Consider the following 23,927-nt stretch of genomic DNA (forward strand, 5'->3'; position numbering starts at 1 on the left):
AAAGAACCCATTAAAAAGATAGCATGCCTAAACTTGGAAAAAATTAGGAGTGGTACTATGGATCACTCGGTTAAATTTGAAGAAACTTGGAGGCCATTTATTCAATATTTTCATATGATGTAAGTTGACCCTTTCTGAATCCTTTGTAGCAATTTTTCCATGTATAGAGGAGTGGGGTTAATGACAAATAATAATTTTAGCTGATGCATTATGACAGCCCAAGCTTCGTTTTTTTTTAAGTTGTTTTTTTTTAAGTTTAGGGTTTTTTCCCTCTCTTTATAACAACACCTTTTTCATGGTCAATTACTATGAGATTGGGAGGCTAAACTATATTTGTTACTTGGAATCTGTGCTTGTACATGTTAACTGTTATTATTGTAATCCTGATCTCTATGATTCATTACTATTATTGTATATTTATTAATTTTGAAATTTAATTAAAAGATTGAAAAAGAAAGAAAGAAAAAGACCATCAACACCAAATGGTGCGGGGGGGGGGGGTGGGAACCAAATCATGCAAACAATAAAAGTAAATAGCTTCAGAACTGAAGTTTTACAAAAGCCACGAAGCCAGGCATTATTGCAGTTGCAGCCACAGCCTCGGTTCATCACAAACCTGAGTAAATGTTGTGAGACCACAGAAAATGAAGGCAGGCATCCCTGCAGCCGGAGCAGGCTACAGTCAGTTCAGCGCAGAACTGAGCAAATGTCACAGAGCAGTGAACAGAACTGGCACTTGCCTCGTCTCCAGTCTTGACACCCTGACCCTTTCAATCTGGCTTGGCACTTAAATTGTCCAAACATCGGATTGTTCCTCATTCTCACCAATTTTTGCAGCCAATAAGTAGTTACTAGGCATTACCAGTGCCATATTAAACCAGAAGTTTGTTGCTTATTGATCCTTCAACCACTTCTACTAATTTAACATAAAGACACCAGTAATGGTGCTTTTACACCTACAATTGAAAAGATCCCAGCGACTGTGAATTATGTCCTACCCAATATCTTCCTAAAGTCACATATTGAAATTGGGAGTACTGGTTCTGAAATACAGGGAACTAATAACTTGGATGTTTAGTCATTCTCGTGTTTACACTTTGCATACACCACGAGGAAACAGATAACTGTGTAAATGATATGGTTAAGTGGTAGAGAAAGCTGAGGTATTGCTTAAGATTCCAGAAAATCTTATCTTTAAACATTGGCATGGGATCTTTTGTGTCTTCCTGAAAAGGCTTTAACATCTCATGCAGAAAACAGCATAGCATTTTCCGGCAATGTCGCACAGGGAGATTCGTATCTCTGGATTTTAACTTGAATCCACACCATCTTGTAGATGCAAGAACACGACCAACAAGGCAAAATGTTTCACAGCGAATTCCTGGTGAACTCACTGCTGCCGACACGACCACCAATGTGTAAATACTAAGGTTTTATATATGGCAATGACTATTTGAGGGACAGACCGCGCTAAAACAATAAAATCTAGTGTTGTAGGCATCTGTTTAACAAGTCACAGTCATCAAAAGCCTGTATTCACAGTGAACAAGAAAGGTTTGCAGCTTAGCTACCTGACCCGACGACGACGGAACACGATTACGCGTCGGCTATGACTTTCCAAAGTTGAATATTTGTCTCCGCGAAAAATTCCCATCAAAAACACTGAACAGCATTCTTCCCCTTACCAACCTACTCCTATAAACGAGCAAGGTGCGCGCACACGAAATGTTTTCACTACTAAGAAAATTGTTTATATTTAATCAGCCTTCAGACTGCCATCATCATTTAACATCAGGTAGTACAAAGTCAACCTTTGCATTATACTGTGCTTTATTTCCCTCACGGTGACTTTCCTAACGAACGATTAAAATGTACAAGCTTGATGCACAGTGTGGAAAATCTCCCGGGAGCAACCCCTCCACCTAATTTCCGTACTCCATCACCTGAAACTCGGCACAAAGTTTGAATACGTGCGAATTTTAGGCTCTTTTACCACTTTGTCCAAGAAAACGGCCCCCTCGCCGGATTTTGGAGTCAGCGTGTTGTTTTAAGTCCCACTCTTAGCACCGCTTGCTCCTGCGGTACCAGCCCAGTGCGCATGTCCCCCTCACACACCCTGCTCCGGAGCCCTTCTGCTCCCCACAGCAAAAATAACAACACACCTTCCGATTCCCGCTCCCTGGTGGCTTACCGGCTGTCGCTGGCCCCGCTTCCATCCCATAGACCGTGTGTGAGGGCGGATTTCCCCGCGGTCTGACACCGAAAACCTCGCCTCCTCCTCAGGCAGCAACTCCACTTCACAACACACACTGGCACCACGCATGCGCGGCCCGGACATTCGTTAGGCCCGCAGCGCGCAGGCGCCGGCTGCCCGACGCTCCCGAGTGGCGCCCAAGTTCCTCTCTCGCCTCCAATCACCTCCTCTCCCCGCACGGAGGGGAGAGGGAGACAGGGAGAGGGTGGGGGGTTCAGTCAGTCAACAGCGGGGGGACTGTACAAATTGGGACGGGGTCTTGGAGCGCCACATCGCCGTCCTTGAGGAGACAGCAACGGCCACCTTCCGCTGCAGGTTCTGCGAGCGGAGCGGCCGCACAGACCGCATCGGATCGGCCCCGTCCGAGGGTCGCGATTCGTTATTGATAGGCAACAGGGAGGCAGGATCGTCCCTTCGGACTGAACGGGGGAGGGGGCCACCCAGAACGTCTCGTTTCCAGCCAGCTTATTTCTCCCTCCCACGACCTGCACTTCTGCAACGGGACCCACTGTAAGATGCAGGGAAAACACACTGAAGAATTCTTTACGATATTGCATCCTACAACTTCAGGTTACCACTTTCTCGTTCACAACCGCCCACGTTCTGACTCAGATTTCGGCTTTCCATTAGCACAGCCTCACCCTGGTGGAAAACAGCTGAATGGATTCATATCCAGAACTCTACTCTCAATTTTCTTCTGACTCCCTATTCTTACTGACAGATACAGGCACCTGCAGTACCTACAGCTATGGCTTGTTCACTCCATCTCCTACACCCAGGGTATGACTAGGAAGTGTTTCCAAACATCCTTTGACGAAAGGGACGACAATTTCTAAAGAGAATAATAAATTGCTCATAATTAACCTCAGACATCGCCCAAATAGGTTTTTGGTTAACATTTCTGCTGAATAAACAAAGTTCACTGCTGGATCCTTTGTGTAGCTTTCTAGAGTTTCGGTAGCACATTATGTTAAGTTAGATACCACGTGTTATGTTCTCACCAAAGCCAGATGTGATTTAAAACAAGCAACCTAAAAAAAAACCCAGAATATTTCACTTGATTCTGAAACAATGATAGGGTTATAGAGAAGAGGGGTTATTAGGTATACTTGCTTGTACTTCCTCCAGCATAATCTGAAGAGAGTGCAGGCTGAGAATGCATGCAAATAGCACTGTCTTCCAGAGTACTGAGGCTTGCATATTACTAGTAGGCTGATAGGAGACAAACTCACCACTGCCGGAGGGTCTCGGCCCGAAACGTCGGCTGAAAATTTGACACATCCTTTTCTCTAAAACAATTAGCTCCTCTCCTCCGTTTGTGGAAGTGTGTAATTATCTCCTGGCATTGCTAAGTCTTGTTTGTAGTTTCCATTATTCAGATTGTATTTCATATTAAATTTGGGTAAGTTGCAGCATTTACTTCTAAACTTGCAACTCAACGGGAGCTTTTGTCACCAGGATCTTGTTATTGAGTCATTAAATATGGAAACTATCCCACTGTCTCTCAGGCCACTGACTACAATGAAAACACCAAATGTATACCACCTTTTACCTTGTAACACACATCAAAGTTGCTGGTGAACGCAGCAGGCCAGGCAGCATCTCTAGGAGGAGGTACAGTCGGCCGAAACCCTTCGTCAGGACCCTGTCTCGGCCTGAAACGTCGACAGTACCTCTTCCTAGAGATGCTGCCCAGCCTGCTGCATTCACCAGCAACTTTGATGTGTGTTGCTTGAATTTCCAGCATCTGCAGAATTCCTCGTGTTTGCGTTTTACCCTGTAATACTGTTTACCATTACACTCTGCTCTTTGTCCTTGATACAATTTTTTATAATGCTATGGAAATATGAGGTCTAACTGACTATTAATGTGGAATTTGTCAATAGCATTCTAAAAATTCATACAGATGATATTGAATGTGAACTCAATCTTCTATGAACTCATTAAAAATACAACCATATTGGTTAAGCATTAAATGCCTTCCACAAAGATGTCTGGCTTTTTAAAAAATTGTTTTTTCAAGAGTTTATTTTCCCACCTTCATGATTGCTTCTGATTAAGCTGACTGGCCAGGCTATATTTGGTTGGCGTGTCAGTGAGATGTAAAAGATTACCAGGCATATACAGGCAGCTGATGTATCTATGTAATCCAGTGATTTTATAAGACAATTCTTTGACTATCACAGGGGATTTTGTTTTTCTTCCCAGATAAGCATCTTCTATTGACTAGGACATCTTTGAATTTTATTCTTTGATCCTAAGCAAGTAGCTGTTCCAAAATCAACTGTGATATTGATCATTATCAAGTGCGCAACCAAAATTGGGTAAATTCCAAGATTCTGGTGGATTCAGTACTACCTGGAGACCAGCACCCCAGCAATATTCTTTGGCATCAGTTTCCATCCCGATTCTCCACAGCCCACAATTTTCCCTGTAACTCATGTCAGTCTCACAACCAAAAGGGAAAAAAAGACAATTAAGTTGTTAGACTTTACAAGTTTCGGCATAAAAATACCACTTTTTATTGTCATGTGAACACAAATTGTCCCTGCAGACTAAAAGTCATATTGCAATAGACTTGCAATTCAATCAGCCAACTTCTTTTACCATTAGAGGTTACCACACAGTTTCCATTCCTACAGTTCAAGAGAGTACCTCGTATTGGTAGACACAAAATCAATAAAATAATCAAAACAGCACTTATCTAAACATGTAAACAAAAAGAAAAGCTTTTCCAACTTCATTGAAGAATGCATACATCTTATCAACAGCTTTCCCAATGAATTACACAAAAATTGTTTACAGCAGAACTATGCAGCATGAAATACCTTCAAAGTATTTTCAAACAGCAAGGGCTAGGGCATTAAATGCATGATTACCAGGCTAATTTACAATATTACTTACAAATTCTAGACTCCAGTTTTTTTTTCTGCAAAACCCAAACCCTCTCAACTTCACCTCATATAAAAATCATTATCCGAAAACATTATGAATGTATATCACAAAACATGCAATGATCAATTTTAAAATGACAACATACATTAGGGCATTTATAAAATTTTACGGTGGTGCATTCATTAAGAAATCTATCACTGATAGATGACAAGAGCCAATTTAGAAAGGAAAACAAAACAGTACGAGAGAATTTCAGAATGATAATCCTTCTGGGCAGGTTAACAAGATGAAAACTGCAATAAAACTACTATAATTGGTAATAAGTAATTCACTCATGATATTCTTTATTGATGCTTTCTATTCTCAACAATACTCATAGCAATTGGAAACTGGAAAAATTAGGGCTCATGATGTACTTAAAATTGATTTGTTAGCCTTCCACTTAAGTATTGCAAAGAATATGCAGCTTCCACACCTTAAAATAATTTTCCAGGTACTGAATTCCATTGATGATTAAATACACTGATTCCTGAAGGACAGTCTGCCTCTGGGTATCATTGGCTAATAACGTAGAGTGATCTATGGTCCTGTAGCCATGCTTAAAGTACCAGCATCCAGTCTGGAGCTGCTGAACCTACCGATCATCAAGGTGGTTCATCCCTACTCACAGCCAATCTCTCTATTTTCCTGTCATCTAATGCAAAATATGGCACAAAAAATAATTAATACTCATTGTGATGCAAACTGTTGTTATACTATATTTCCTTATTTTGTAGGAAGCTATGCTGCCCATTGAATCTAGGTGAGCTATCTGAGCAATCCCACCAATCCCAGTCCCCCAGTTATATCCCTGTTACCCGTTCTCTCCTGCATGCCCTTCACCCCACCCCTCTGGTTCTCCTACTACCACTTTTCTGATTGTCTTCTACCCAGCTATACTTAGGGTAGACAATTAATCTAGCAACTAACATATCTTTAGAGACATGAGGGGAAGCTGGAATACCTGGAGAAGCCATGTCATAATAGGAAGAGCATGTATATGCTGCACAGATAGCAGTGGGAATCAGGATGGAAATTGGGCTGCTAGAGGTGAATCACCAACTCTACTTGATATACCATTCATTTTTATAATTGGAGTAGTGGAAGGAATAAAAACTCTTGAAAACTGGAATAAAAATCAAGTAAATTGTAATTAACTGGGACTTTCAACAATGACGCCATAAATGGACATGTGTGCAAATTTATGGCTAGATCTTAATGTAATTATTTAAATCAATAAATACTTAATGCTTCACTAAATCACAAATCTAAATCTGGCATAACAGGATTGAAACCATGCTGGAAATCCGTAACAAAAATAGAAATCGCTGGAAATACTCAGCAGAAAAAAAGACCATTGACCTGAAACACCAACACCAGCTCTCTCTGTATGATCTGCTGAATATTTTCAACATTGTGTTTATTTTAAGGTAGCTTTTTTTTTGTATATTAGAAGCAATATGCTTGTTTCAAGGCAGAAGGATGAACTGACTGCATGGATTATTCAAATTATTTATAGTAAAAAAAAATCAGAAATGGGACAAAGAGGACAACAGAATCAAATGAATGCCTTGAATGAATATAAATCAGAAGGATTTTTGTTATGTCATATGAATAAATAAACACTTTGATCAAAAGCCATAGTCGGCAAGATGGTAATGGTTTAAATTTACAACAAAATGGCGCGTTGGAAGAAACATTTATAAAAAAACAGGGAGACCGTAACAAATGTCAAAATAGCGTGGGACAATGCAGAAGTATAGAGTAGAACGACAGCTGTCTGTAAATAGTGCAGGCATAATAATTGAATAGTGCCTTCTGCACATTAACATTTTTTTTCATCCAATGTGCATTATATGTACGTATGAATATGGTCAATGCAAAGAATGACATTAATACTTATGTCTACTTTTTGTTTCTAAACAAATTGCAAACATTTTTATTCACTGCACCACAATTTAGCACACCAACTTGAAATTGGTAAAATTCCATGTTTTAGTAAAATTATTCAGTCAAACTGCAGATAGGTATCAGACTTGTGAAGTTAACAATGGATCACCAAACTGTTACACTTTCTCAGTAACTGTTTTAATCAGTTTGATTTCTAGATTGCACCATTAGATATTCATTTTTCAGCAGGTACACTCATGCTTCTCAGTTATGAGCAGAGAAACATAATTTTATTATGAAATAAACTTCCAGTCTTTATACAAATTTTCAAATACAATGATTTTAGCTGGTGGGAAATATTGTTATAGACCATTTATAACTTCAAAAATCATCTTGTGGTTCCAGTCATAAAGCTACAAATTCATATCCACCCTCCTCCCCCCCAAAAAAATTGAAATTGATTTTGTATTTATGGAATACAGTCAAAAGTTTATATTATTTGACTGCATCCTGGTATTTAAATTCTGCATGCAGGAAATAAAAACCAGATTAAAACAGGCACACTCATAACTTGAGCAGCATTTACCATATCCTTACAAATTAAAAAATGTAAAAATAAATGTCAATTACTCTCATTCTTAATTACAACTTCTGCCTCGGATCAATCTTACGACGGTTATTGAAATTTAGATGGTCATTTGACTATCTAAGAGTAAACAAATAGAAATAGAATACTGCAATACATTGAAGTCCCAGCAGTCTGCATTTTATATTTGCAAAACTATTCTGGTGTTCTTTTGAAGACATGGATCCAATATCATAGAAATTTAATACAACTGATATTGACTGAAGTATAAATACACCCTCAGTAAAACTTGCCTCTCTACACAGTCTTAAGACCTGATGGTTGTCTCCTGTATTTAGGAAACAGGAAGTGGCATTTTTATGGAGAGCCATTTCAAAGATGAATTCTGAAAATTACTGATATTTATGTTCTTTAAAATTATTGTTTTTACGATCTCTATCCTCTATTTTCCTAGGCAACGTCTAGTTCAAGCAGTCTATTCTGGAAAGTAGAGGCATTTCACAATACGAAAGCTAGTTTGGAAAATTGGCTACAAAATACTGGTGGCTGAATACCATAAAGCATCAGTCTGCTGGTAAAAATTCACTGCATTAAGACTGAAAAAGTGTTGAAGACAGAAGATGTACTTCAACTTAATTTTAAAAAAACTTTCTATAGACTGGAATACTGTAAACTATACTGTAGTTGTATCAATGGTATAATCCAAAAAAGTTGAAAAACACAATTTATTAAAAAGTGCAAGTTCAGTCAAGCGATAAGTAACATGGCCTCCTTACTGCTCAAATTACTGCCATTGTTATAACCCCAGTATCCCTTTAGAAGTTTGTTGAATATATAACCATTTCCTCAGCAACACATACTGCAAAGTGTATTATAAAGTTTCCATAGACAAGTCAAAAATCTTGTTTCTAGTTGGATACAACTGTCAGCAAAATCCCAATTTAGAAACTAAAATTATATTTTGCCATTTGAAAAATGATAAAGTTTGAATGTAATGTCAGACAGATACGGTAATAAAAATACAACAGGTCACTGAGTTAAACAGTTGTATACAGTCATTTCAAGTGTCAAAAAATAATTTTAAGTGTTAAGGGAAAGGACATTATTTGATAAATTATTTTGACTGTTGTTACAAAAGGATTCATCCGAAGATCAGATAAACCATACATTGTCTTTTTTAAAAATAACAATCAACTGTTGCATCAGAAGTAGCCCAACAAAAATATTTCAAGATTAAGATTCCTTATTAGTACCTTCATCGATGGAATGCTGAAATAAACTAAATGAAAAGCTAGCTTTTAAAAATTGTATGGAGCTGTATAATTTTTTTGTGTCATGATTGAATGAATAAAACCAAGATTTACTCTCCTGATGCAGTCTTATAAGCTAGTTTAGGAAAATGCTGCTTTGCTTGCTTAGAAAACAAAACATTCCTATGCTACAAAAAGACAAAGGTCACAACCCATGAAAAACTGCATACGAGGATGTGGAACCACATAATAAATCAATATCCCTTACCAAGATCCTTGAGAACCAAACTGGAAATTTTAAATTACTGCTTTTTAATTGCCCATATGCTTAGCCAACAAAACCCTTTTCTACAGCCTTTGCCTGTGCCTTGCAGTTGAAGGTTTTTAAACATATATTGCACAAAACTTCAAATGCAAAAAGTATGCTCAACTTCAAATAAAAAAGACCACTGCAATTACAAATTAAAATATCTCTTCCAAGAGTGAACTGTAGTATTATAACCACAGTTTTGGTCTTCTTCTGAGTACAGCTGACCATATCTTTCTTCCCTAAGCTATAAAGTGATCATGGACAGTCCAGCTGGCAAAAGCCTCAATATAAATACAGTCAAGTATTTTTCAAGCACCATACTGGTTTCTGCAATAATCAATCAAGTAGGTATCTAGATGTTACTCCACTGAAAACTTACAGCAAACTATCAATGCTTAGAAGCTTCTGATGCTGATGAACAACAGCAAAAAAAACCTGACGAGTACAATTTAAAATGTTGCATAAAAAATTAAAGGATTGTTTTCTTTCAAAATATGCAAGTACAGTACACTCCACAGCATATATATTATTCTATTGAGCATCTTTTCCTAATTACTAACTTACTTGTGTCAAATGTAATTCTAATGAGGAACTTTGTCCATCAATTGCATATGAAAGAATTGTACTAAGTTCAGCTACAATCAAGGTTTAAGGTAAAAATCACAAAGATTAAGCTTGTAGTGCAAAATTCCTATTTAAAAACAAATTAAATTCACTAGTACAAGGAATGGAGTTTATCAGTGGCAAAAGGGGCTGCCAAGATGACTGACAATCTGTTCATGACTGACCTGTCATTAAATAAATATGGGAAATATGTTGTGGTTGGGTAGTTCACAGCAACTGGGGTCAGACCACACTGATGGCCATTATGCATCAAAAGAAATCAAACAATGAAAAGATCACCAAATGGATTGAGGCAATGATGTAGGACACCCATTAATAGGACTGGTACATCTGATATTTTACATATTGGGAGGATTTTTTCAATGCTGGTACCAAAACATTTCAGAACCACAGGGTCTAAAATAATTTATTTAATGATAAATATTGGATTTATTTACACTTAAACTTCCTTTTATATTCTACCACAAACCTCAACCATATGGGTAACAGCCCGATCTCTGAACAAGCCAAATCACAAGAACTTAAGCCTTGCAAAGATGGACCATAAGAACAACTTTGCAATTATGAGTGCATAATGCTGGTTGCCTGTACTTGTATAGTTTGGAAACACTTTGCACCTTTATAGTTGTACAGTTTCAAGGATTCCCTTCGAAACTGTTGCACAATTGAGAGACTTGAACTAGCTATAAAGAATCCCTAATGCCCATCTCTCTCTCTCTCTTTCTCTTGCTCTCACACACTTATATACACACACACAGATACACACACAAAAACACATAGAGTCCTTTTGTAAAAGATTAAAAATAGATAGGAGTTTTACAACAGTGTTACCTCGTATAAACAGAGAAAGAAAACACACAATATCAAATCTTGCTACTGAATGTAGTAACAATCAAAGTCATTCATGCAATTTTCCCCTATGATGTTCAGCCTTCTAGCCTTGAGGTAAAAAATATAAAATCATTATGGTGGGGAAAAAAAACCACCACAGTTGTCCTTGTATAGTGCTTCTGATAGATTATGAAGAACAATGGCTCATTTCTCTGTGCATTTAAATACTAATTATTTAAATGAGTCATTCAGTGCATTGCATCTTTTTCGCTGGTAGATTGCTGTCTGAAACCTGCTTGGCCCTTACAAGTTTATATAAAAAAAGCACTAAGGACGTTTCAGAACAGCACAATATGCTGGAAATGGCTGGAAACTTCAGCAGGTTTTATGCAAAGTACATTGTATGCTGGGTATCATGGTGGACCTGTACAGCCTTGGCAAGTGCCAGTGGATCCCGACCATTGCTCTGTCCAGAGATGTGGCTTCCTTCAGCACTGCAAAGATCAAAAGATTTCATTTTAACTAGAAATTAGTCTTAGAATGTCAGATTTGATATATGAAAGCAATAGATTAAAGTATTTTAAGAATAATGCATTTCAGCTTGTGAAACATCTAACTTTCAATAAACTATCTTCTAAAACATACCTACTATATTGCTGTTTAATTTTAAGAGTTAGAACGCCAATGCAATCTTTTCCCCATTTATGATTACTTTCTAAAAATAATAATTTATTTGCAATCAAATTAATTGTATGCATTCATCCTGATTAATTGGTTGCTCTAATAAATCTAAAATTTATACATTGAACCCAAGCATTTTACCTGTCATGATCCTTATCGACAAGATGGTATCTTGCTCTAAATGCAACCAGTCTGGCATAATATGCTGGTGCAGGGATTGAAACAGAGCGTGTGCAACGTACATATGTATGACATAGTTGATACGTCAAAAGCTGCAGTTCATCCGCTGAAAAGCAGTTGTCATCCCACAGGACATGATAGTGCGAAGGACGACTGGTACCCTATATATATACACACACACACATACAATAAAGATCAAGTTTAGGGTTAAGTGAAAGAGAACAACATGGGATTCTCTTCCAGTCATAAAATTCCAGGAACAAACATGTCAAGGAATTTTAATTTATTTTATGAGATTTTTCCAGGAGGCAATTGAAACTTCGCCAACTTAAGGAGTACATTCCAGGTAGTTCAAAGTAGATAAGTGTCTCTAGGTGCTTCCCATGGCCAACCAAAATTTGACATATAGGCTTCAGGAAGTTAGGGCAGGTGGGTAAGAGCATTAACTTTGCCACCGTCTCTTTCTTCTTTTAAGATGCTTTAGAGAGGAGTAGAGAAGGAATTCCAGAGTTTATGGCTGGGGAGCTTAAGGCAATGCAGCCAGCTAAGGAGTTATTAAAGTTAGAGATGCTCAAAAGATCAGAACTGAAGGAACTTCTAGTGCAGAATGAGATTACAGGCCTCTCAAAAGTCCAACCCTACATCCCTGTTGTGAGAGGCAGAAATGAGTAAGGCCATCCTACAGGGCTTTGGTGTAGCTCTATAGGCCAACCCTCTGTACAGTGGATGCAATGGATTGCAAAAGCATTGGTGAACTCTAACCAAACTATCGACTTCAGAGGATGACAGAGACCGGTGGTCATTGATGGCCTATTCTCCACTTAGGAGCTAAGGGCCCAAGTCAGAAGTATGAGATTACAGGAAGATGGCAGTGAGAACTTTAAAAATACTTTCATTGAAATTAATGTGAGTGCAGGCAATGGGTGAGAAGGACTTAATGCAAGTCAGATGAATTTCAATTTAAAATTTACAGATGGCAGGAATATACTGTGATAGTCAAGTTTGAGGATAATAAAAGGATGAACGAGTGTTTTGACAAAGGAAGGGCTGGATTTGGCAATGTTACAGAGGCAGAAACAGACATTCTTAGTAGTGATTTGATTCATTCTCCCGGCAGAGTGACAGAATAGGTGGTAAAGCAGTAATGGAGACAGGGACTATAGAAACGGCCATGGTTTTCTTAGTTGGGAGAAAAATTCTGGGAGTCTGTTGAATAAAGGACAAAAGATGTTCCTATGGCAGGGCTGGTGACTTTGGTAAGGAGCTTGTAAAAGAATGAGCCTATGTTTTGACATGATTACTAAAATTAGGATGAAGTAAACTAGTTTAAAATGGAAAATTTAAATAGGTTTAAGAATCAAGAGGTAGTTTACTGTACCTGAATTCCTGCATGACTACAAAGGTAGAAATCAAATTCAGAAGGATGGGTGATGGTGCTATCCACAGTTGTACCAGCAGGGACATTGCCACTTTTACCCACCTGTCAATTGGATAATAAAAAGGTTATAAGAGAAAATAAAAGCTACATACAAATATCTCACACTACAATAAAATATTAAATGAGATAATTTGACTTAATGACTTTCACACTATTCGGACTAACATACAATTAAATACTTCTGATATTTGTCACTGTTGCACAGGATTGAAAACAGTACATATGCACACAAAACACAATTAGAAAGTTTCAGTGATGCTGATTGAAGGATAAATAACAATCGGAAGACTGTCGTGTTCAAGTAGTGCCATATTTTATATTCAAATATAGAAAAAGACTGGGCCTTATTTACCATCAAGCCAAAGATGGCCGTTCTGATGCTGTAACACTCCTGTGGTACCACACCAAAATAAAGACTGCAGTCTATGAACTCTCTGGAGAGGGATTTCCAATCCAGGAACATCAAATTTCTGAGTACAAGGTGAAAGTGAGGCCACAATACTTTGTTTTAAAAAAATCACAATCTTAGCAAAGCTACCACAAAAACTAGAAATCTGTTGTAAAAAAAAATTCATCAGGTTCACTAATATCCTGCAAAGGTGGAAATCTGCCATATTTTGTTGGACTGGCTTTAACACAAATCCCATACCCATCCTTGTGGGTGATTTTTAAATGCCCTCTCAAAAGGCCAAAGTTGTAAAGAACATTAGCAGAGCACTGATTTCATGGTAAAGTTGTTCCTGATTCAGCTACATTGCAAACTCCTCCTCACAAATAACTGGGGACCTATGTCTAAATTTGGATAGCTGTCCAACAAATGAATCATTGAATAGCCTGGTATAACTATACTCTCAAATCACAAACAAGAGAAAATCTGCAGATGCTGTTAATCAAAGTAATGCACACAAAATGCTGGAGGAACTAAGCAGGCCAGGTAGCATCCACGCTAAAGAGTAAACAGTCGATGTTACCTCAACCACCTCTCCCCCATCCACCTGGCTTCACTTATCACCTTCTAAGCCTGTCCTCCTTTGGCTCTCCCCTCACCCCCCCCCCCCAACTTCTTATCTTGGCTTCTTCCTCCTTCCTCCCCAGTCATGAAGAAGGGTCTCAGCTGGAAACATCAATGGTTTATTCATTTCCATATATGCTGCCAGATCTGCTGAGTTCCAACAGTATTTTGTGTGTTGCTGCTCTGGATCTCCAGCATCTGCAGGATCTCGTGTTCATGATTTGCTGCTCCAAGAGTCTCTTCTTGGTACTGCATGCCTACCCTGAAGTTTAAATCTTCTGTTCGACAGAGGTTCTGAGGGATCATCTCCCACTGTTGTCCCTCTGGTCCAGACTTGCTACCACAGCCACATATCCTTCCTGAGAACTTGTTTTCACCACCATCTTGTTCCACAGGGTTTACAGCTCCATTTTCAGGCCTCCCAGTCTGGATCCAATGGGGATCTCAGATACCTGCATTTGATTGACTGCTTCACCCTCAGTGAGTTCCATGCTGCCACAATACTGAATTCTTTTTCCATTGTCTCTACTTCCAAGCCCACTTCTTTGGCAAGAATTCCTCACTCCACACTGATGACTTCTTCTCCCATCTCCAATCCTCCTCCTTTTCTTGGACACCACCATATTCCGGTTCTCTGCTTGTACTGGATCCTTTCATCTCAAATTCCCAATGAGACATAAACCAGCTCAACTTCAGCATTCCTCTCTTCCCTTTGATCCTTATTCCCTCTGAACTCACTGCCCTCCACTCTCCCTGCATCAATTCTAACCTCACCATTAAACCCACAGACAAAAGGGGTATGTTAGAGTGTGGCAGATTGACCTCTACCTTGCTGAGGCCAGCAGCACTTTCCAACACCTCCTCTTACTTATCAGGACCAACAGAAAATTGTCTCTGACACCATCACCAACTTCATCAACTCTGCATATCTCCAATCCACAGCCACCAAACTCATAGTTCGCCTTAACCCACATTGCTCATTTCTACCTCCTACCCAAGATCCACAAACCTATATCACTAGATAGGCCCACTGTTTCTGCCTGCTCCTGCCCCAATGAACTTGTGACCACATACAACTCCATTTTATCCCCCTTGGTTTAGTCCCTTCTCATCTACATCCATGACACTTCACATGCTCTTGATCTCCTTAACAACTTTCAATTCCCAGGCCCTGACTGCCTCATTTTCACCAAGGATATCTAGTCCCTATATATTTCTATCCCCTATCAAAAAGGCCTTAAAGCTCTCTGCTTCTTTCTTGACAACAGAACTGACCAGTTCCCCTCCACCACCACCCTCCTCCACTCTGGCAGAACTGGTGCTTACCTTCAACAATTTCTCTTTTGGCTCTTCACACTTTCTCCAAACTCAAGGTGCAGTCATGGGCACCCATTTGGGCCCTAGCGATGCCTACCTCTTCAGTGGCTATGTGGAACAGTCTGTTTTCCAAGCCTTCTCCAGTACTGCTCCCCAACTCTTTCTGCACTACACTGACGATTACATTGATGCTGCTTCATGCCCCCATGCTGAGCTCATCAATTTCATCAAATTTCCTCCAACTTCACCCTGCCCTTAAATTCCCTTGGACCATTTCTGACACCCCTCACCCCTTTCTCAATCTTTGTCTCCATCATTGGAGATAAACTATTCACAGATATCTATTATAAACCCACTGACTCCCATGGCGATCTTGACTATACCTGTTCTCACCCTGTCTCCAGTAAAAATGCCTTTAGCATTTCTTAGTTCCACCGCATCTGTTCCCAGGATGAGGCTTTCATTTCCAGCACATCAGCGACGTCAACTCCTTCAAAGACAGGGTTTCCTTTCCCCCACCCATTGACGCTACCCTCACCCGCATCTTCTCCATTCCCTGGACATCCACGCTCACCCCATATTCCCACCACCTTAAAAAGGGATTGAGTTCCTCTTGTTCTCACCTACCATCCCACGAGCCTCCACATCCAAAATATCATTCTCTGCAAACTGTGACATTTTCAATGGGATTCTACCATGAAACACATATTTTCCCCCACTCTCCGCTTTCCACAGGGATTGCTCCCCCTGTGATTCACTAGTGCATTCATCCCTCCTCACTAATCTCTTTCCTGGCACATGACTGCAAGCAGAAATGCTACAGTTGCCCATTCACCTCCTTCCTCACCTCCATTCAGAGCCCCAAATAGTCCTACTTCACATGTGAATCTGCTGAGGTCATTTACTGTTCCTGACACTCCTGGTGCTGCCTCCTCTACACTGGAGAGACCGGACGTAGATCAGAGGACTGCTTTGTAAAGCATCTCAACTCCATCCATAAAAAGCAGAATTTCCCACTGGCCAACCATTTCAATTCCTATCTCCATTCCAACATGCAATTCCATGGCCTCTTCTGCTACGATGAGGCCATTCTTTGGAGGAGCAACACCTCATATTCCATCTAGGTAGGTTCCAACTTATGGTAATTTTCCCCTCTCCCTTCCCTTCATTTCTGCACTCTGGCCTCTTACTCTTCCCACCTGCTTATCACCTCCCACTGGTGCCCCTCCTCCTTCCCTTTCTCTCATGATCCACTCTCCTCTCAGATTCCTTCTTCTCCAGCCCCTTTGCCTTTTCCACATCACTTCCTAGCTTTTTACTTCATTCCCCCTTCCCCAACACACCCAGCTTCAGCAATCACCTTCTAGCTTGACCTCCTCACCTCCCTCTTTTTCATTCTGATTTCTCCCCTCTTCCTTTCCTGTCCTGATGAAGGGTCTTTGCATGAGTGCTTGGTTATTCATTTCCATAGGTGCTGCCCGAACAGCTGAGCTACATCAGCATTTTGTGTGTGTTGCTTTGGAGAGATCTATCCCATTGGTAGGACCCTCAAAGGGGGGCAGTATAGTGGCATATAAATGAGAGGGGTAATCCTTCGGAGCATCAACTTCTGATCCTATCAAAATTCAATACACTGTCAACATGCCAATGAAACCACCTCCTGATTACTACGCACTGTTTGCACCAACTGAGGAAGGTCAATGTTCTCCCATAGAAACATAGCAAACCTACAGCACAATACAGGCCCTGCGGCCCACAAAGCTGCACTGAACATGTCCTTACCTTACAAAATTACCTAGGGTTACTCACAGCCCTCTATTTTTCAAAGCTCCATGTACCTATCCAGGAGTCTCTTAAAAGACCTTATCGTATCCACCTCCACCACTGTTGCCGGCAGCCCATTCCACGCACTCACCACTCTCTGTAAAAAACTTACCCCTGACATCTCCTCTGTACCTGCTTCCAAGCACCTTAAAACTGTGCCCTCTCATGCTAGCCATTTCAGCCCTAGGAAAAAGCCTCTGACTATCCACACGATCAAAGCCTCTCATCATCTTGTACACCTCTATCAGGTCACCTCTCATCCTCCGTCGCTCCAAGGAGAAAAGGCCGAGTTCACTCAACCTATTCTCATAAGGCATGCTCCCCAATCCAGGCAACATCCTGGTAATCTCCTCTGCACCCTTTCTATGGTTTCCACATCCTTCCTGTAGTGAGGCAACCAGAACTGAGCACAGTACTCCAAGTGGGGTCTGACCAGGGTCCTATATAGCTGCAACATTACCTCTTGGATCTTAAACTCAGTCCCATGATTGATGAAGGCCAATGAACCGTATGCCTTCTTAGCCACAGAGTCAATCTGCACAGCAGCTTTGATTGTCCTATGGACTTGGACCCCAAGATCCCTTTGATCTTCCCCACTGTCAAGAGTCTTACCATTAATACTATATTCTGCCATATTTGACCTACCAAAATGAACCACCTCACACTTATCTGGATTGAATTCCATCTGCCACTTCTCAGCCCAGTTTTGTATCCTATCAAAGTCCCGCTATAGCCTCTGACAGCCCTCCACGCTATCCACAACACCCCCAACCTTTGTGTCATCAGCAAATTTACTAACCCATTCCTCCACTTCCTCATCCAGGTCATTTATAAAAATCATGAAGAGTAGGGGTCCCAGAACAGATCCCTGAGGCACACCACTGGTGACTGACTTCCATACAGAATATGACCTGTCTACAACCACTCTTTGCCTTCTGTGGGCAAGCCAGTTCTGGATCCACAAAGCAATATCCCCTTGGATCCCATGCCTCCTTACTCTCTCAATAAGCCTTGCATGGGGTACCTTGTCAAATGCCTTGCTGAAATCCATATACACTACATCTACTGCTCAACCTTCATCAATGTGTTTAGTCACATCCTCAAAAAAATTCAACCAGGTTCATAAGGCACGACTTGCCTTTCACAAAGCCATGCTGACTATTCCTAATCATATTTGCCTCTCCAAATGTTCATAAATCCTGCCTCTCAGGATCTTCTCCATTAACTTACCAACCACTGAAGTAAGAATCACTGGTCTGTAATTTCCTGGGCTGTCTCTACTCCCTTTCTTGAATAAGGGAACAACATATGCAACCCTCCAATCCTCTCCCATGGTGATGATGCAACGATCATTGCCAGAGGCTCAGCAATCTGCTCCCTCGCCTCCCACAGTAGCCTGGGGTACATCTCCTCTGGTCCCGGTGACTTACCCAACTCGATGCTTTCCAAAAGCTCTAGCACATTCTCTTCCTTAATATCTACATGCTCAAGCATTTCTGTCCACTGTAAGTCATCCCTACAATTGCCAAGATCCTTTTCCATAGTGAATATGGAAGCAAAGTATTCATTAAGTACCTCTGCTATCTCCTCTGGTTCCATACACACTTTCTACTGTCACACTTGATTGGTCCTATTCTCTCACGTCTTATCCTCATGTTGAACAATAAAGGGAGGAATCAAGGAACATACCACCACTACTCACATTTGGATGGGGCGAACAGAAGAAAATTCTTACAGAACCCAGATGTGTAAATTCCAGTATGGAGAAGGTGGATTTGCCTTTGTATTGACATACAGTCTCTGCTTGTCCAATCATTTACAATAAAACCTCATTTTCAAGTGGACAAATAAAATGGAGGAAAACACAATGATAGGTTACCAGTAGAGTCAAGGATAAATTATGTGCAAGTGCCAGGCATGTGGTAGCCAGGTTATCCCTTAGTAGGCATGTTGGGTGGGAAAGCTGGAAGGATAAAGCAGTTACTGATTGTTGTCTTTAAGGACCCTTAAGAAAATTAAGTTGACCTCTAATTCATTGACTGTTAATCTTCTTTTGCTATCTTTTGAAGTTATCCATCTGGCATCTTTATTTGGAAATATATAAGCAAATATTTATCATTAGAAATATTTATTCATATCAGAACCTAATATTAAAACTAAAATAATTTTCTGTTATTTACTATCAATCCCATCTCTTTAGCTTTTAAAATCATGCTTTCCTTCCCATAGTTAAGCATTGCAGGAGTTGATTTCAGGTCCTCCCAGGTTATGACAAGGTTACATTCCTATCAACTGTTTGCAATCCAAATAGTTCGCAAGTCAGAAATACAATTGTGAACTGAGTTCCCAGTCAACAGAAAATGCCTGCTGACCGCAGTAGCTGGCAAATCTATTCTGGCAGTCTCCCAAGCATTTAATTGTCTGTACAGGCTGTACATAAAAGACAGATATTTGCAAGATGTTCAAAAGATGAGGAGGACCTCTACTTGTAAAATATCTATTTATGGAGCACTCTAACCAGTACTACCAATTAACTAAACATGATGACATTTCATTGGTTAATGCTTCGAGCAATTGCCCATGAAGAGAAAATATCCAACACAGGAAATGCTGCTTTTCAGTTTATACATCAGAAGCCAATGGTTTATCAGTCTGCTAGAACCAGAGTGATTGGAAATCCTTAATGTGCTGGTACATAGAATGCTGCAATTTGTAGTAACACACAATCACTGAAAGAACTTAGCAGGTCAGCAGAGAACAGGAAAGTCAATGTTTCTGATCAAGACTCTTCACCCAGTATAAAAAGGTAGATGGAAGGGGTGAAACAAGAGCTGGCAGGTGATAAATGAATCCAGATAAAAGGGTGATAGGGAGATAGAGAGAAGAGTGGGAATGGTGTTAAAAGCTGGGAGGTGAAAGGTGGAAGTGAGAAAAAGCTGAAGATGATGAAATTTGATAGAGGGGAAGGTGAAGTATGGAATAATAGGAAGGAGGTGGGAGTGGAACCAGTGGGAGGAGGGAGTAGGTGATGGACAGGTGAACAGGGTGGGGGAGGAGAAAGAAATGGGTCTTGGGGGCCAGGCAGAGCAGTTACTGGAAGTTGGAGAACTCAGTCCTCATGCTACCAGGTTGCCATGCAGAATACAAGATGCTGCTCTTCTCATTTGCATTTCACCGCAACCCAGCAGTGAAGGAGGCTGTGGGAATAGGAAGGAAAATTAAAATGGTTGGCAACCGGGGATATAGACTGGTATAGTATACAGAACAAAGGTTCTCAGCAAAATGAAAAAGTAATTAGCTTTAAATGCCTATTTAAAAATAAAATATAAACATCAAGTGTAAAAGAGAGACAAGAGTGGATATTGGACCACTAGAAATGCCTATGTAGTAATGGAGGACAACAAAATGGCTGATGAACTGAATAAGTATTTTGCAATAGCCTTCACTGTGGAAGACACTAGCAGTATGGTGGAAGATCCAGGTGTCAGTGGTCATGAAATGTGTGAAGTTACTATAATTAAACAGAAGGTTCTTGGAAAACAGAAAGGACTGAAGGTAGGTAAGTCACCTGAAGGTAGATAAGAAGAAAAATGTGAGCTGCCTCAATGACTATCACCCGGTAGCACTCACATCTACAGCGATGAAATGCTTTGAGAGGTTGGTCATGACTAGAATGAACTCCCGCCTCAGCAAGGACCTGGACCCATTGTAATTTGCCTATCGCCACAATAGGTCAACGTCAGATACAATCCCAATGGCTCTTCACACGGCTTTAGACCACCTGGACAACACAAACACCTACGTCAGGATGCTGTTCATCGACTATGGTTCAGCATTTAATACCATCATTCCCACAATCCTGATTGAGAAGTTGCAGAACCTGGGCCTCCGTACCTCCCTCTTCAATTGGATCCTTGACTTCTTAACCAGAAGATCACAATATATGCAGATTGGTTGTTTAAAAAAGGATCGAAAAGTAATCTGGGAAATTATAGGCCGGTAAGTTTAACGTCGGTAGTAGGTAAGTTATTGGAGGGAATACTAAGAGACAGAATCTACAAGCATTTGGATAGACAGGGACTTATTAGGGAGAGTCAACATGGCTTTGTGTGTGGTAGGTCATATTTGACCAATCTATTGGAGTTTTTCGAGGAGGTTACCAGGAAAGTGGATGAAGGGAAGGCAGTGGATATTGTCTACATGGATTTCAGTAAGGCCTTTGACAAGGTCCCGCATGGGAGGTTAGTTAGGAAAATTCAGTCGCTAGGTATACATGGAGAGATGGTAAATTGGATTAGACATTGGCTCAATGGAAGAAGCCAAAGAGTGGTAGTAGAGAATTGCTTCTCCGAGTGGAGGCCTGTGACTAGTGGTGTGCCACAGGGATCAGTGCTGGGTCCATTGTTATTTGTCATCTATATCAATGATCTGGATGATAATATGCTAAATTGGATCAGCAAATTTGCTGATGATACAAAGATTGGAGGTGTAGTAGACAGTGAGGAAGGTTTTCAGAGCCTGCAGAGGGACTTGAACCAGCTGGAAAAATGGGCTGAAAAATGGCAGATGGAGTTTAATACAGACAAGTGTGAGGTATTGCACGTTGGAAGGACAAATCAAGGTAGAACATACAGGGTTAATGGTAAGGCACTGAGGAGTGCAGTGGAACAGAGGGATCTGGGAATACAGATACAAAATTCCCTAAAGGTGGCGTCACAGGTAGATAGGGTCGTAAAAAGAGCTTTTGGTACATTGGCCTTTATTAATCAAAGTATGGAGTATAAGAGCTGGAATGTTATGATGAGGTTGTATAAGGCATTGGTGAGGCCGAATCTAGAGTATTGTGTTCAGTTTTGTTCACCAAATTACAGGAAGGATATAAATAAGGTTGAAAGAGTGCAGAGAAGGTTTACAAGGATGTTGCCAGGACTTGAGAAACTCAGTTACAGAGAAAGGTTGAATAGGTTAGGACTTTATTCCCTGGAGCGTAGAAGAATGAGCGGAGATTTGATAGAGGTATATAAAATTATGATGGGTATAGATAGAGTGAATGCAAGCAGGATTTTTCCACTGAGGCAAGGGGAGAAAAAAACCAGAGGACATGGGTTAAGGGTGAGGGGGGAAAAGTTTAAAGGGAACATTGGGGGGGCTTCTTCACATAGAGAGTGGTGGGAGTATGGAATGAGCTGCCAGATGAGGTGGTAAATGTGGGTTCTTTTTTAACATTTAAGAATAAATTGGACAGATACATGGATGGGAGGTGTATGGAGGGATATGGTCCATGTGCAGGTCAGTGGGACTAGGCAGAAAATGGTTGGGCACAGCCAATAAGGGCCAAAAGGCCTGATTCTGTGCTGTAGTTTCTATGGTTTCTATGGTGATAACATCTTCTCTTCACTGACAATCCACACTGGTGCACCTCAGGGGTATGTGCTTACCCCACTGCTCTACTCTCTATATACCCATGACTGTTTGGCTAGGCATAGCTCAAATATCATTTATAAATTTGCTGACAATACAACCATTGTTGGTAGAATCTCAGGTGGTGACGAGAGAGCGTACAGGAATGAGATATGCCAACTAGTGAAGTGGTGTCGCAGCCACAACCTGGCACTCAACATCAGTAAGACGAAAGAGTTGATTGTGGACTTCAGGAAGGGTAAGATGAAGGAACACATACTAATCCTCATAGAGGGATCAGAAGCGGAGAGAGTGAGCAGTTTCAAGTTCCTGGGTGTCAAGATCTCTGAGGATCTAACGTGGACCCAACTTATTGATGCAGTTAAAAAGAAGGTAAGACAGAGATTTTACTTCATTAGGAGTTTGAAGAGATTTGGTATGTCAACAAAAACACTCAAAAACTTCTATAGATGTACTGTGGAGAGCATTCTGACAAGCTGCATCACTGTCTTGTATGGGGAGAGGGGCTACTGCACAGGACTGAAAGAAGCTGCAGAGGGTTGTAAATTTAGTTGGATCCATCTTGGGTACTAGCTTACAAAGTACCCAGGACATCTTCAAGGGGTGGTATCTCAAAAAAGCAGTGTTCATTATTAAGGACCTCCAGCATCCAGGGCATGCCCTTTTCTCACTATTACCATCAGGGAGGAGGTACAGAAGCCTGAAGGCACACACTCAGCAATTCAGGAACAGCTTCTTCCCCTCTGCCATCTGATTCCTAAATGGACATTGAATCCTTGGACACTACCTCACTTTTTAAAATATATAGTATTTTTATTTTTGCACTATTTTTAATCTACTCAATATACGTATACTGTAATTAATTTACTTATTTATTATTATTTTATTGTTTTTTTTCTTCTATATTATGTATTGCATTGAACTGCTGCTGCTAAGTTAACAAATTTTACGTCACATGCCAGTGATAATAAACCTGATTCTGGATCAAATGGTGTACACCCCAGAGTTCTGAAAGAGGGTGGCTGAAGAGATTGTGGAGTTGTTAGTAATGATCTTTCAAAACTCAGTAGATTTTGGAATGGTTCCAGAAGACTGGAAAATTGCAAATGTCACTCCACTCTTCAAGAAGGGAGAGAGACAGAAGAAATGAAACTACAGGTCAATTAGTCTGACCTCAGTGGTTGGGAAGACATTGGAGTCGATTATTAAGGATGAGGTCTCAGGGTATACTTGGAGGCACATGATAAAATAGGCTTTAGTCAACATGGTTTCCTCAAGGAAAAATCTTGCCTGGCAAATTTGTTGGAATTCTTTGAAGAAATAACAAGCAGGATAGACAAAGGAGAATTGCTTGATGTCGTGTACTTGGACTTTC

The 23,927-nt window shown here is 40.4% G+C and overlaps 2 protein-coding genes across 6 annotated transcripts in view; both read right to left on the bottom strand.

Annotated features, from left to right (window-relative positions):
* The window catches only part of LOC134338247 (protein argonaute-1), an 89,227-nt gene extending 86,833 nt beyond the window's left edge, over positions 1-2,394 (bottom strand). For 3 of the 4 annotated variants that reach the window (XM_063033958.1, XM_063033960.1, XM_063033957.1), the window contains exon 1: positions 2,192-2,394. In XM_063033958.1, coding sequence (XP_062890028.1) covers positions 2,192-2,216 — 25 coding nt within the window. In that variant the 5' untranslated portion in view covers positions 2,217-2,394. Of the gene's footprint in view, positions 1-1,571; positions 1,634-2,191 lie in introns of those variants that run through there. The other variant, XM_063033961.1, reaches the window with a different exon arrangement.
* A 2,350-nt stretch (positions 2,395-4,744) lies between these two features.
* The window catches only part of LOC134338219 (protein argonaute-4), an 81,516-nt gene continuing 62,333 nt past the window's right edge, over positions 4,745-23,927 (bottom strand). For both annotated transcript variants that reach the window (XM_063033896.1, XM_063033895.1), the window contains exons 17-19: positions 12,919-13,020; positions 11,502-11,701; positions 4,745-11,173 (exon numbers count right to left, since the gene is read on the bottom strand). In XM_063033896.1, coding sequence (XP_062889966.1) covers positions 11,065-11,173; positions 11,502-11,701; positions 12,919-13,020 — 411 coding nt within the window. In that variant the 3' untranslated portion in view covers positions 4,745-11,064. The remainder of the gene's footprint in view (positions 11,174-11,501; positions 11,702-12,918; positions 13,021-23,927) is intronic.

The sequence above is a fragment of the Mobula hypostoma genome, chromosome 26 (genome assembly GCF_963921235.1).
Source record: "Mobula hypostoma chromosome 26, sMobHyp1.1, whole genome shotgun sequence".
In the NCBI taxonomy this organism is placed as follows: domain Eukaryota; kingdom Metazoa; phylum Chordata; class Chondrichthyes; order Myliobatiformes; family Myliobatidae; genus Mobula; species Mobula hypostoma.